General features: G+C 47.9%; 1 protein-coding gene across 2 annotated transcripts in view; it reads right to left on the bottom strand.

The window, feature by feature from the left end:
• The window catches only part of LOC105480874 (SH3 and PX domains 2B), a 119,277-nt gene that overhangs the window by 42,259 nt on the left and 61,875 nt on the right, over positions 1–15,143 (bottom strand). For both annotated transcript variants that reach the window (XM_011740072.2, XM_011740071.2), the window contains exon 5: positions 6,395–6,486. In XM_011740072.2, coding sequence (XP_011738374.2) covers positions 6,395–6,486 — 92 coding nt within the window. The remainder of the gene's footprint in view (positions 1–6,394; positions 6,487–15,143) is intronic.

Raw genomic sequence — 15,143 nt, 5'->3', positions numbered from 1 at the left:
TGAGTCGCTGGACATTTGGGTTGTTTCCACTCTTTGGCTCTTTTGAAAAATGTTTCTGTGAACATCTGTGTACAAGTTTTTGTATGGACATGTATTTTTATTTCTCTTGGTTATATACCTAAGAGAGGAATTGCTAGGTCATATGGTAACTCCAGGTTTAACTTTTTGAGGAAGTGCCACGCAGATGTCCACAGCAACTGCATCATTTTATATCCCATCAGCAACGTATGAAGGTTCCAACTTCTTCATATCCTTGACAATGTTTGTTATATATCTTCTTTTTTTTTTTTTTTTTTTGAGGTGGAGTCTCGCTCTGTCATCCAGGCTGGAGTGCAGTGGCATGATCTCGGCTCACTGCAATCTCTGCCTCCCAGGTTCAAACGATTCTCCTGCCTCAGCCTCCCATGTAGCTGGGATTACAGGCACCCGCCACCACGCTAATTTTTGTATTTGTAGTAGAGACGGGGTTTTGCTATGTTGGCCAGGCTGGTCTTGAACTCCTGACCTCAGGTGATCTGCCCGCTTCGGCCTCCCAAAGTTCTGGGATTACAGGTATGAGCCACCGTGCCTGATCTATCTATCTTCCTGATTACAGCCATTCTAGCGGGTGTGAATTAGATCTAATGATATTTCACTGTAGCTTGGATTTGCATTTCCTGATGGATAATGATGCAAGTATCTTCTCATATGCTTATTGGCTATTTGTGCATTTTCTTTCGAGAAATGTCTATTCCATTCTGGGTTTTTAACCACCATGTAATAATGCTTCAGAGCAACCTGGGAGAGAGCAGGGAGGGAGCTAAGCCAAGCCCAGGAGCCAGGGACTACAGGCCTCCTGTATGTCTGGGAGGCGTAGCAGAGTCTGGCCAGGTTGGGCCGGGCCGGTGGTGATGTCCTCCCTCCAGGGATAACATCACCGAGGTTGACTTCACAGCGCCCATGCAGAGAAGGGTGAGGGTCAGAGTGGAATGTCCTGGCCCACCCTCACTGGCACTCACTGGGTCCTGGTCAGAAAGCTACACTGGGACTGACTCACTGTGTCCTCATGCATCCCTTTGAGGGTTACTCCATTGTGCAGATGAAGATACTGAGGCCCAGAAAGGTGAGGTACCAGGCCCGGGACTGGAACCCGGAAGTCTGGCTGGAGCCCACTCTCCTGACCACCACCTGGACCATCTAGTGACCGAAGTTCCCCTCTTAGCTGCTGCATCAAGACGCAGTAACGAAGGTTCCACCAGGCTGCTTCTACAGAAAGCACCAGCTGCCAGAGCTGCCATCCAGGCCTGCGACCTGAGCTGTGGTCTGGGTTTAAGTCCCGGGCTCCTACTGAGCCATGCACCCGCTTCCACTGTCCCAGCCAGAGCACGGGAGTGGGGACGGCAGGGGGCTCTTGGGTTCAGGCAGCCACAGCATGCGTTTGCTCAAGCAGGTGGGTCATCTTCTTGGTGTGACATGCTTGGGGTGTTCCCAAGTTTTCCTACTCATGGCGGCCAAAACCCTCCTCCAATAGCACCAGTTGGCTGGGAAAGACCCCCAAAGTCCATCTCAAGCCCTAACATGGGTTGACCTTCAGGATCCTGACCAACAGACCAACCCCACTGGGTATAACCCTCAAGTTCACTATCCCTAAACCAACAACCAGGGCCCAGCTGAGACTGCCTGCTGTGGCCCCAGAACCATCCCTTGGGCCCTTGGCAATCTCGCCGCCTTCCTTCCTTTTCTTTTTTTTTTTTTTTTTTTTGTTGAGACAGAGTCTCGCTTTGTCGCCCAGAATGGAGTGCAGTGGCCGGATCTCAGCTCACTGCAAGCTCCGCCTCCCGGGTTCACGCCATTCTCCTGCCTCAGCCTCCCGAGTAGCTGGGACTACAGACGCCCGCCACCTCGCCCGGCTAGGTTTTTTGTATTTTTTAGTAGAGACGGGGTTTCACCGTGTTAGCCAGGATGGTCTCGATCTCCTGACCTTGTGATCCGCCCGTCTCGGCCTCCCAAAGTGCTGGGATTACAGGCTTGAGCCACCGCGCCCGGCCCTTCCTTCCTTTTCAAATCCTGGCTTAAAGAAAGGAAGGCATCACGAGGTAAGCACCTGCCCTGTGCCAGACACCATCCTCTATGGGTAGGATCTTGCTCAGTCCTCACAACCGAGCTGTGAGCCAGGGTAGTGACGCCCGCTTCACTGATGAGGAAATAAGCTCAGAGAAGGCAAGTCATTTGTCCAAGGTCACGCAGCTGGGAAGGGACAAAGAGATTTGAACCTTCCCTTTCTTTCCAGGAAGGCTCTCAGAACTACATACATACACTCCAGCATGATGCTTGCTAGCTTATCTCAGCTGTTACTTGGTGCTTTCTTTGGTACAGTCTAGGCTGTGTTTTGTATTTTTAGTGGCTGTTCTATTTGTGGATGCACGGGTGCCTGTGCACCCACATGTTCACACAGCTTTCCCACCACCGTGGGAGTCAGCAGGCCCTCCCTATCCGGCTGATGAATGAATGAACAATGCCAGTGCCCTTGGCTGGATGCAAGGGCACTGAGAACTCCTGTCCTGCACTATTTCTACAAGCCCAAGACAGCAAGCTAGTGGGGCTGCCTCTGCCACCAAAGAGAGGAAGCCAGAGAGTGCCACAAAGCCACCATGCAGCCTCCGGGACTTCCTACCTCCTCTCGAGGGCTGGCTTACACCCCGTGTCCCCAAGTGTCTCTCCTTGAATGAAGATGACCAGACTCCTCCCAAGCACAGCAGCTGCCCCTGGCCTGGCCCTCTCCCCTCTGTGTGTCTAAGTTGGTCTGATGCTTGCTCAGAGGCTGGGGCCACTGCAACCACCCTCGCCAGGGAGAGGCCAAAGGAATCCCAGCACTAACATTGGGAAGGGCTGCCAGGGTGGGGCTGCTTCACCTCAGGTCCATGTACAGGATTCTGCACCAGTGAGGACCTCTTGAAACTGCAGGTGCTCCTCCAGGAAGAGGGAAGAAAGCTTTCGTTGGAATCTCTCAGTGGTCCATGATGCTCCCCAAAGTTAAAGCTGGAATCTCTAAGTGGTCCATGATGCTCCGCAAAGTTAAAGCTGGAATCTCTAAGTGGTCCATGATGCTCCCCAAAGTTAAAGCTGGAATCTCTAAGTGGTCCTTGATGCTCCCCAAAGTTAAAGCTGGAATCTCTAAGTGGTCCTTGATGCTCCCCAAAGTTAAAGTCTCTAGGACACTGAGATAAAGTAGAAGAAAATCTGGCTATCGTTGAATCCAGGGGCCCAAGGAACGCACACCAATGTCAGTACTACCCTCATGGCTGCTGCCTGCTGCTTCCTCTGCCCTTGGGCAATAACGTCTGCAGAGCACGTCCCGAGCGATTTTCTCTACAGCCTCTCATTTGATTCCCCAAGCAATGCTGTAAGGGAGGTGTCATCACCCCATCTTACATAAGAGGAGACGGAAGCAAGGGGCGGAAAAACCTGCCAAAGCTCACCCGGCTTGAAAGTGGCTCCTATAAACTGAATTCATATGTTGAAACCCTGACCCCCAGTGTGATGGTGCTTGGAGATGGAACCTTTGGGGGTAATTAGGTCATGAAGGTGGAGCCCCCAGGATGGGATTTGCACCTTTATGAGAAGAAACATGAAGGTAAGAGGATCGCTTGAGCCCAGGAGTTTCAGACCCGCCTGGGCAACATAGCCAGACCCTGTCTCTACAAAAAATTAAAAGAAAAAAAAAAAAAAAAAAAAAAGAGACATGAGAGCTCTCTCTCTCTCCCCCCTCCATGTGGGGACACATCTGCAAACCAGGAAGTGGCCTTCACCAGGCACTGAAATAGCTGGCACCTTGATCTTGGATTTCTAGCCTCCAGAAAGTGAGAAATACATTTTTGTTAAGCCACCCAGTCTGTGGTATTTTTGTCAGAGCAGGTGGAACAGACTAAGACAGTAGTCAGGCAAGTTTCCCTGCTGAGGGTATATCAGGCTGGGCATCTCGATGAACTCTTAAGAGACAGCGCTGGAATAAAGACAGCAATGTCTGGGCATTCCAAGAGGGGAACTAGCAAGAGCCACCACTTCCTGAGCAGCTAGCAAGGTCTTAGAATTTTTCCCTGTGGCAGTCACTCAGTCCTCACCATTACCCTAAAAAGTACAGCTACTCCCATTTCACAAGAGAGCAAGTGGAAGCCCAGAAGCAAAGTGAGGGAGGCCCACAGCCACACAGCCCAGGAGTGGCAGAGGCGGGATTCGAACCTGGGTGTACTAGATTGCAAACTCAGGCTCTTTTCTATCAAGTAAGCCTCTTGTGTGGGACTGAGCTTAGGTTCAGACTCAGGCTGATCTGGGGAAAATTCACCTTCACCTCTTCCAAACCGTGCCTCTCTTTCAATACTACTTTGTTAAAAGTCCCTTTTATTATTCTGAACCTCAGCTTCCTCATCTGTAAGAGAGGAATGACAGGTTTTTTGTTTTTGAGACAGAGTCTCCCTCTGTCGCCCAGGCTGGAGTGCAGTAGCAGCGATCACTGCTCACTGCAGCCTCAACTTCCTTGGCCCGAGCAATTCTCCCATCTCAGTTTCCTGAGTATCTGGGACTACAGGCATGTACCACCATGCCTGGCTAATTTTTTTTTGATTTTTAGTAGAGACAGGGTCTCACCATGTTGCTCAGGCTGGTCTCGAACTCCTGAGCTCAAGCAATCCTCCCGCCTCAGTCTCCCAAAGTGCTGGGATTACAGGCGTGAGGGAATGACAGTTTTTATCGGGCAGTTTTGTGAGAAAATGAAGTGGAAAGGGAACACAATAAGCTCTGTATCCTTTGATTTACCTTGTGTAGAAATTATAATTGAAGCCAGAGGCTATGAGCCTGAATGGCAGTTCAATCCTGCAAGCTCGGGAGGACTGTAGACAAAGGTGCTTTGAGAATATTTCCCCATATTTCATGATGGCGATACAAACTGGGAAATGCTTACCAGACACCAACGCCAAATACACTAAGAACAAAAACATTAGCCAGCATGAGCTAAACACCCCAAATTATCAGATTTATATTATTCTGTATCTTTATGATTATTTTTAAATTTGTGAAACCGTGTCTTGGCTTCCATGTTGGTAAAGCATTCCCTTGTGACATCTGATTCAAAGGTTTACTGTTGCCTCTTACAGAATGTCTCCCTTGACTCCAAAACCATGCGCTTCTGTGCACTCACTATGAGAAGCTGTGTTTACTCATTCTGTGCTCATCACAGGAAATGGTGCATATTGGAATATATTTATTGCAGAGACTTAGGTCTACTCAACTGCGTGCTAGCAAACCATCAGTCCTGAGTGGTGCACTCTGAGGTCTGTGAACTCCATTTTGGAGGTCGCTGTGTGTGTGTATAAATATAAATGGCCTGACTTCACTTGTTAGAACACTTTGATGCTTTCTCCTCACAAGTCTATTTAAAAAAATTTTGTGACTCCAGCAAATCACTTCCAAAAAGGAGCATGTGTTTCTCCCTTAATACACATACAGTGCTCAGCATACTCCCTCCAGGCTGGCTGCTTGGCAAACTCAGCCTTGGTTACGGCTGCTGCCTGGGGCATCCAGCGAACGCAGTGCCAAGAGTGGCAGCGTCTACTTTTGGAACAGAGCCTGGCTGGTACTTTTCAGACCTTCTCGAATGAGCCCAGATGGACCCCAAACTCTGCCCGCTCTTGCTCCTGTGACCCCAGGACAATCCCAGCACCTTCCTTGGGCTGGTCTCTTTTCCCCACTGCTATTTCTCCATTAGCCAGATCCCCACCTGCTTTCCCCAAAGCACCCGGGCTGGCCAGGGTGTTGGTGTGTAAGTGCAGGTAGGCAGGCGGTGCTTGGGTTTTATGTGGGGTGCACTGTGTGGCTGGGGCTGCTGGCTCTGTAGCGACAGGCATCTGGGCAAGTGGCCTGTCCACTGCAGGGAGAAGTGACAGGGAGGCAGGGCTGTAGTGGGCTTTTTGGAGAGCTTCGGAGCCTGGCTGGTCAGGATGAAATCCGGGCCCCGTTGCTCACTGGCAGTGGGGTCTTCATCGGTTTGGGTTGCCCCCGCATTCACATCCCTGGCAGTTCCTGAGCACACCCACCTCTGTAGACAGAAGCTAGATGAATCTACAGCTCAGCCCCTGCCTCGCGGGCTCAGTCTGCCCAGTTCCGACACACCTCACTAAGTGCTGTGGGCAGGTGCAGAGTATTATGGGATGACAGGAGTGGCACTCAGCCAGTTTCCTTCACCTGTCAAACGGGACGATCACTACCCACTTACAGCACCTCTGAAGGCTAAGTGCAGTCTCACAGGGGTTCAGCCGACGAAACCCACGGTCGGCTGCACTTTGCTTTATTTGGGGGTGGCTGGACTGGCAGGAGGGAGGGCTGTGGGGCTCCATCTGGGGAAGCCCACAAACAAACTTACTCTTTGGGGGGATTCAGGTCCTCAGGTCTTGTCTCAAAGAACTGCAGCACCTCATCACACTGAGAGATGTAGGGGGGCAGCTGGATGAGGGCCTGGAGAAGAGAGACGCAGGTGAGTGCAAAGGAGGAGAAGGGGCTGGGCATGGTGGCGTGTGCCTGTAATCCCAGCTACTCAGGAGGCTTAGGCAAGAGAATTGTTTGAACCTGGGAGGCAGAGGTTGCAGTGAGCTGAGATCGCGCCACTGCACTCCAGCCTGGGCGACAGAGAGAGACTGTCTCAAACACACACACACACATGCACACACAAACACACACACACACAACCAGAAAGCAAAGGAAGGAGAGGGGTATTAGGAATGCCATACACCACCAGTGGCTCTCAAATTCAGGAAGGCACCAGAGTCACTTGGAGGGCTTGTTAAAACACAGATCGTGGATCCCCACCCGAGTTTCTGATTCCGTAGTTCTGTGGAGGGCGCTGAATGTGCATTTCTAAAAAAACTTTCCTGGTGATGCTACTGGTTTGGGAAACACACACACACACACACACACACACACACACAGACACATACACACACACACACACACACAATGTATGACATACATGCATATATTATAGGCATATTTGTTCAAGTAATAGGTACATATTCAGGCAAAAATCAGACCATACTGTACATGCTATTTTGTAAACCGATGCTTTCACTTAACTATAAATTGTCAACTTCATGCCATTTCATTATTCTTATTTATGTTGAGACAGGATCTTGCTCTGTCACCCAGGCTGGAGTGCAGTGGTGCAATCTTGGCTCACCACAACCCCTGCCTCCTGGGTTCAAGGGATTTTTGTGCCCTAGCCTCCTGAGTAGCTGGGATTATAGGCATGTGCTACCATGCCTGGCTAATTTTTTTCCCTTTCTTTTGTATTTTTAGTGAGACGGGGTTTCGGCATGTCGGCCAGGCTGGTCTCGAACTCCCGGCCTCAAGTGATCCACCCACTTCAGCCTCCCAAAGTGCTGGAATTACAGGTGTTGAGCCACTGCAGCTGGCTCATTCATTATTCTTCTATAACATCACCTATACTGGATATTGAATTTTGTACAGCTGTGTCATACTTTATTCAAGTCGTCTACTGGTGAATCTTTAGGTTATTTCCAACATGCTCACATATGTGTCTTAACTCACGAATCTGAAGTATTAAAGTGAAGGGACTGTTTTATGATTTGGATAGAGGTTCAAACTCTCCAAGTTAATGAGGGGTTGAAATAGATCTTTCACTGGCCAAATTCCACATTAATCTGCCCCAGTGACTCACTGGCTGTGTCATGGAGCCTCAAGTGGCAATAGGTTGGACAGAGGGTAGGTGGAGGGCACAAAGCTGCCCTCCACAAAGCTCATTTATCTACTAACAGGTATTCATTCAATGATTCAATGAGCATTTTCTTTGTGCCCAGCACTGCACTAGTTTCTGTGCCAAATACAAGAGAAGTGCAGGGTACAATCTGCTCATTAAAGGATTTGAAACTCAGACATGGCCATCATGAATAAACAGCTCGGTTTAACAAATATTTACTGACGCCTCCTTTGGCCCAGGCCCTGGAACAGGGTGATGAGGATGCAGATCTGAGGGTGGTTCAGGTGGTTCATGCATACATTTTGTTGCACACACATGTGCAGAGAACACGTGTGCATACGCATGAATTGCACAGGTGATTCTGGCAGCCAAGCCACCCAAGCAGTTCAAGAGATGTGCCTTGCATTTCCTTCCTTCCTTCCTTCCTTCCTTCCTTCCTTCCTTCCTTCCTTCCTTCCTTCCTTCCTTCCTTCCTTCCTTCCTTCCTTCCATCCTCCCTCCCTCCCTCCCTCCTTCCTTCCTCTCTCTCTTTCTCTCTCTCTCTCTCTTTTTCTCTCTCTTTCTTTCTTAACGGAGTCTTGCTCTGTCATCAGGCTGGAGTGTAGTGGTGCTATCTCAGCTCACTGCAACCTGTGCTTCCCAGGTTCAAGCAATTCCCGGCCTCAGCATCCTTAGTAGCTGGGATTACAGCTGTGTGCCACCACACCCGGCTAATTTTATATTTTAGTAGAGATGGGGTTTCACCATGTTGGCCAGGAGAGTCTCGATTTCCTGACCTCATGATCCGCCCACCTCGGCTCCCAAAGTGCTGGGCGTGAGCCCTCGCGGCCGGCCTGTGTCTTGCATTTTCTATATAACCAGCCCTTAATAACTCACCACCCAACTCCCAGAGTGATGTGTCAACCCTGCAGCAGTACTGGGCTCTCGTGGACCAACAGAGAGATGAATGGCCTCCAGTGTGGTACCTTTTACAGGGCTTCGGGGATATGTTGACCCTACGCAATTATTTCTCCCATTAAAAAAATTAAATTGTGGCCGGGCGCGGTGGCTCAAGCCTGTAATCCCAGCACTTTGGGAGGCTGAGACGGGCGGATCACGAGGTCAGGAGATCGAGACCATCCTGGCTAACACGGTGAAACCCCGTCTCTACTAAAAAATACAAAAAATTAGCCGGGTGAGGTGGCGGGCACCTGTAATCCCAGCTATTCGGGAGGCTGAGGCAGGAGAATGGTCTAAACCCGGGAGGCGGAGCTTGCAGTGAGCTGAGATCCGGCCACAGCACTCCAGCCTGGGCGACAGAGCGAGACTCCGTCTCAAAAAAAAAAAAAAAAAAAAAAAAAAAAAAAAAAAAAAATTAAATTGTGTAAAACACAGTAAAAGCTTACCATCTTACCCATTTTCAACTGTACTGTTACAGTGCATTAAGTATTTAATACATTCACACTGCTGTGCTACCAGCACTGCCATCCATCCACAATACGCTTTTCATCTTGCAAAACTGAAACTCTGTACTCATTAAATAACAACTACCCTTCCACCCTCCCCCGGCAACCACCATTCGACTTCTGTCTCTAGGGACTGATGATGCCAGGTAGCTCATATAAGTGGAATTATACAGCGTTTGTCATTTTGAGTCTGGCTGATGTCATTTAGCATGCTCATCCATTCAAGGCTCATGCTTGTAGCAGGCGTCAACACCTCCTTCCTTTTAAAGGATGAGTGATATTCCATTGTATGGATACACCACATTTTGCTTATCATTCACCTGTCGATGGACACTTGGGTTGCCAACCCTACATTACTTTGAGTCAGGCTCTAACTTTAAGCCCCTGAGCTGCAATCTGCTCCAGACTCAAAATGGATAAACATCGTGAGGGATGTGGATGGCTTAGCAGGGGACCTTCCCTGGTCACTGTCCACCCTTCCATCCTTCTGAGGGGTGACTAAAGGGCTCACTGATTTTTAAAATTAGCCTTTAAGTAGCTCCTGCTCTGCAGCAGATCCTTAAGGACTATTTCCAGAGCTGAATCAGGGAGTCCCAGAGACAGGAGCAGGCCCTTCCCTCCCCCACCTCCTGTTTCTGGTCCCCCTTCTTTTTCTGGTTCCGAGCAGTGAGTGGTCGTTCTCCTGGCCAGGATGAGCTGCTGTCTGCTCCCCGCTCCCCACGGGCCTCTTTTTCCTCTGAAATCCTGCAGCCCTTGCAGTTGGAGCCACATAATGAAGGAGCTGATTATATGCTGGACTGTGGTGTGTCCTGGCTGCTTTGTGTGCAAATATCTTGCGGCTTCCCCCCAAGACTGCAATAACAGCACTCCCTGACCTTGGCTCAGCACTGGGTGGCTCCTGAAACGTGTTCATCTGTGTCACTTTATGTAACCCCGGGAAGGCCGGCCCATTTAAAAGATGGGGAAACGGAGGCTCTGGTGAGGTGGCTTGGACTTGAGAGTCCAGGAAAGGCCGACTGCAAACCTCTACCTTAAATCCACAAAAGGCAGCAGGGTGGCAGCTGTTCCTCCTCCACCTTCCCTACATGCCTAGACAGTGCTGGTGAGACCTTAAACAACACAAGGGAACAGGCTGGAGCTGGCCATGTGTCTCTGTTAGAGGAGAGCTGGGTGGGTGTGAGGCACGACCCCTGGAGGTGGTCACTGTCTCTGCCTGGAGGGGGCTTCCCAGGATGGACAGAGGCCCCAAATGGACCAGGAGGGGAAGAGACAAACGAGGCCCATGGAAACCTCCTGATGATGCCAAGTTCTCTTCTGGTTTTGAGCTATGCCTAGGCAGTAAAAGCCAAACCAAACCCCCAAACCATAAAAGAAGTCAAGTTACTAATAAAAGGCAGGGCTGAATGCTTTGATGTTGGCCCATTTCATTTGGGATGGACGTGGCTACCAGTAAAAATGACCCGGGGCCGAGAAACCATTCTGCTTCTGAAAGACTCCAGGATAGTCCTAAGTTCCGTCAGTAGTGACAAAGAACCACAGCTCCAGCCAACTCAGTCCTGTTCTGGAAGGGATCCTGGCGCTTTGGACAGATGTGGCTGATGCAGGCACGAGAGAGGAGAGCAAGTCCTGCTTGCAGAGGGTAACAATAAAGGTCAGACAGAACCAGTTCCTGATTCTGGCCTCGTCACTTCCTGGCTGTGAGATTCTCATCTGCAAAGTGGAGCTAAAGAACACCCATCTTGGAGGGCTGTGCCATAGAATAAGTGAGGAAGTGGCTGTATGGTTTCCATCATATACTAGCTGCTTGATGGACACTGGATAATCCCGTTATCCCAATAATCTCTATACTGCCCCAGGTACAAGAATATAAGTGTTTCCAAAGATGATTTCAGAGGCAGCCAGATGATTACGTTAAATGACAATGCCTTGGCTAGGGAGAAGGTTCGTGTTTTCTCAATTCTCTTTCAACCCTCTGTAATTTAAAAAAGAATGCCCCAGAGAAGTAACACTTGTCTAACTTGCTTCCTGAGAGCAGGACGGGCTCTGCAGAGCCTCCGGTAGGCAGGTAAGAGCAGCTAGCTAGATTTAAAAACATTTTCTGTTGTTGTTGTTGTTTTATTGTTTTTATTTTTTACTTTTATGGCAGGCACATGATACCTATTTGTTTTGTTTGTTTGCTTGTTTTTGAGACAGGGTCTGGCTCTGTGGCCCAGGCTGCAGTGCAGGGTGGGATTTCAGCTCACTGCAGCCTCCACCTCCTGGGCTCGAGATTCTCCCACCTCAGCCTCCTGAGTAGCTGGAATTACAGGCATGCACCACCATGCCTGGCTAATTTTTGTATTTTTAGTAGAAACGGGGTTTCGCCATGTTGCCCAGGCTGGTCTCAAACTCCTGGTCTCAAGTAATCCACCTGCCTCTGCCTTCCAAAGTGTTGGGATTATAGGCGTAAACCACTGTGCCCAGCTGATAGCACTTTTATGTTACGTTTGTGATATAAAGTTTCCTCTAAGATATATTGTGTTCAGAAATTTAAAAAGTCAGGAATCCCTCTTACCACAGTAGGCAGCACGTCAGTCTCATGATCTGAAGAAGTTCAAAAAGTGAGTTGAAGAAAAAGATTAATAATAATATAAGTGGGTGGTGCGTGACAGAATTCCAGAAGGGAAGTCTCAAGCGTTTGGAGCCTTGTAAATACCGCTGTTATGTTGCCCACAGTTTAAAATACTACAGCATGGGCACCCACACGCACAAGTGTGTACATTTGCATGTGTGTTTGATTTAAGCTACACCGTATGATGGTTAGTTACTACCTGAAGACCCCTCATTGAGAATGAACACTGGGGCAAGTGAAAGACTCTAATCAGAAGTCCACACTTCAGAAAAGACTGCTTTAGGGCTTTAACTATCTTCATTGTGGATCAATACCACAACCTTTATTCATTAGCCTAACTGTTGTTAGAAAGAATTTTGTTTTTCTACTGGTGAAATGATCCTAGAAATATTCTCATACACTCTGGCCCTTGCACAAACAGAACCTCGTGAACCCAGTACCATACATCCTTCAGAACAGGGCCCTGGGTCTAGGACTTAGGGTTCAGCTTCTTCTTGAGGATTTTACTGTCAGACCACGGTTAGGATAAGCTGATCCTGCCTCTAGAATGTGGCTGCATCTGCCTTGAGGAATCATTCATGCAAAGAGATGTCAGACAGACAGCTGGGATTTCAAGGAGCTTCCAGAAAAACTTGAGTGGCTATTTATGAGGTGGCTTGATAATAAATGCTTGTATGTGTGGCAGGATTCAGCTGAGTCATATTTTCATTGTGTCTTTTGACGAACAGAAGTTCTTAAAATTAATGTATTCAAATAAATCAATCTTTTTGTGCTGGGTATCCTTTTTGTATCTTTAGAAATCCTATACCTAGAGATTATAAATATATTTTCCTACGTTATCTCCTAAAACCTTTTGTAATATTGCCTCTTACATTTATGTCTTTAATTTTCTTGGAAATGATTTCATGTGTGGTGTGAGGTAGGGGTTAGTTATCTTTTTTGTTTTTTTTCCCATGTGGATATCCATTTATTGAGGAATGACCTGCAAGGTTGCCTTTGTCAGTGTCACAGTGTCCATCCAAATACACATGGATCTGTTTCTGGGCTTTCTATTTGTTTCAAGGGTTTGTCTATCCTTGTGCTAATACTGCAGTATGTTAATTTAGTGTAACTTTACAATAGGTCTGGTAGAACAGGAAGTTTCTTCCATTGTAATATATACCTGGGAGCTAGCTTTGGGATATCATCTGTAGCCCTCATCTATCTCTATTAGAGACTTTCATTTTCTACTAAAATAAAGTTAGTTGTGATAGATCAAATTGGCTTAAGTCGGTTCACAGCAATGTCAGTAACAGATACTCAAATGTCATGTAACAGCCTATGTAGTCTATAAAAGAAAGGGATCATTTCATCTCTCTCCAGGAGGGCAGTTCCCTTGAAGCTGAGCCCAGGGAATCTGGCCAACCAAAACTCCAAATATCTGCTCTATTTATTATGTTTCATTAATAGCAGGGGGTAGTAACTTCCACGTGGCTCATTTAACGTAAGCAGTTTCCTCCCTGTGGTTAGTCCAGGTGAATTCATTATCTCTGTACCATTCCAAGCATCAGGCTGCTGCTATCCTGTATTACTCTCAGATTTTAAATTTCCTTTTCAAACCAGAAGTCCAGGAGTTGGTGAAGCCCTAGGTGCAAGGAAAATCTGACTCTGGAGAGAAGTCAGGTGGGCTGGGGAAGAAGCAGAATAGGCTGATTTGGGCTGAGGGACAACTGATTCTGGGGAAGGTACGAACTGGAACTTCCCAGCTGGGCAAGGTGACCCTATAGTCCTTGTCAGTAGGGCCTAGACAAAAGAAGATCATCTCCAGAATTGGAATTTCAGGCTCTAGAGGTTTGGAATGGGACAGGGAAGAGCTGAACCTTCTTCTGAGGGCTGGCAGGCAACAGCAGTGCTGATGGCTGCCCCTTTGCCCCAGCCCTTCTTTTGTCATGAGATACTTAATAGACAGAGAGTCTGGGTTTATCTAGCTCTAAGAAACACACATTTGAATACCTAGGCTTTTTGAACTTTTACTTTCTTTCCTTTTTTTTTTTGAGATGGAGTCTCGCTCTGTCACCCAGGCTGGAGTGCAATGGCGCGATCTTGGCTCACTGCAACCTCTGCCTCCCGGGTTCAAGCAATTCTCCTGCCTCAGCCTCCTGAGTAGCTGGGATTACAGGTCCCTGCCACCACCCCTGGATAATTTTTGTATTTTAAGTAGAGACGGGGTTTCACCATGTTGGTCAGGCTGGTCTCAAACTCCTGACCTCATGATCTGCCCACTTCAACCTCCCAAAATGCTGGAATTACAGGCATGAGCCACCACGCCCGGCCTTGCATTTTTTACTTTCTTAGAGAGGCCATAAGTATTATGTGAGTGTGGTGGCGTAGAAGGCTTGAGTCCAGCTCTCTAACCCTCAAATCTAAAATCTTATTGTAAGTAACTTTGTTGGGCCTCCACTTCCTCATCTACACAATGGGAATAATAAAATTTACTCCTGCCTAGGAGTTCGAGACCAGCCTGGGCAACATGGTGAAACCCCATCTCTCTAAAAAAAAAAAAAAAAAAAAAAAAAAAAAAAAAAAAAAAAAAAAATTGGTATGTGCTGGTAGTTCCAGCTACTCAGGAGGCTGAGGTGGGAGGATCACTTGAGCCTAGGAGACTGAGGTTGCAGTGAACCAAGGTCACCCTACTGTACTCTAGCGCGAGAGATAGAGCAAGACCTTGTCTCAAAATAATAAAAATAAAGCCTATTCCTCAAAGTTGTTGGAAAGATAAGACAAGGTCCCATTTGGCAAAGAGCAGACGCTCAATCAGGAGAGATTTTCTGACCTTCCTTGACATCACCTGCCAAGAGAGGGATCATCTGTCCCCACGCTGCCCCCTTTTGTTTAACACTTTTTTTGTAGAGATGGGGGTCTCACTATGTTGCCCAGGCTACTCTCAAACTCCTGGCCTGAAGCAGTCTTCCCACCTCAGCCTCCCAAAGTGCTGGGATTACAGGCATGAGCCACTGTGCCTGGACTAATACTTTTAAACAGATTCACTGTGGCATAATTTACATACCATAACATTTACCCATTATAGGTGCACAATATCAATGATATTTGGTAAATTACAGAGTTGTGCCACAATCACCACAACCTAGTTTCAAAACTTTTCCATCACTTCAAAAATGTCCCCCAACTTAATCTGCAGTTCATCTCTGCTCATGCAGAATGAGCAGACCCCCAGGTCTGGGAAACCACTGTTCTGCTTTTTGCCTCTATAAATTTGCCTTTTCTGCACATTTCATATAAACAGAATCATACAACATGTAGTTGTACACACCTGGCTTCTTTCACTTAGTATTATGCTTTGGAG

Source organism: Macaca nemestrina, chromosome 6, assembly GCF_043159975.1.
Source record: "Macaca nemestrina isolate mMacNem1 chromosome 6, mMacNem.hap1, whole genome shotgun sequence".
In the NCBI taxonomy this organism is placed as follows: Eukaryota; Metazoa; Chordata; class Mammalia; order Primates; family Cercopithecidae; genus Macaca; species Macaca nemestrina.
Note: the sequence above shows the minus strand (reverse complement) of the source record. Positions and strands in the feature narration are given on the sequence as shown.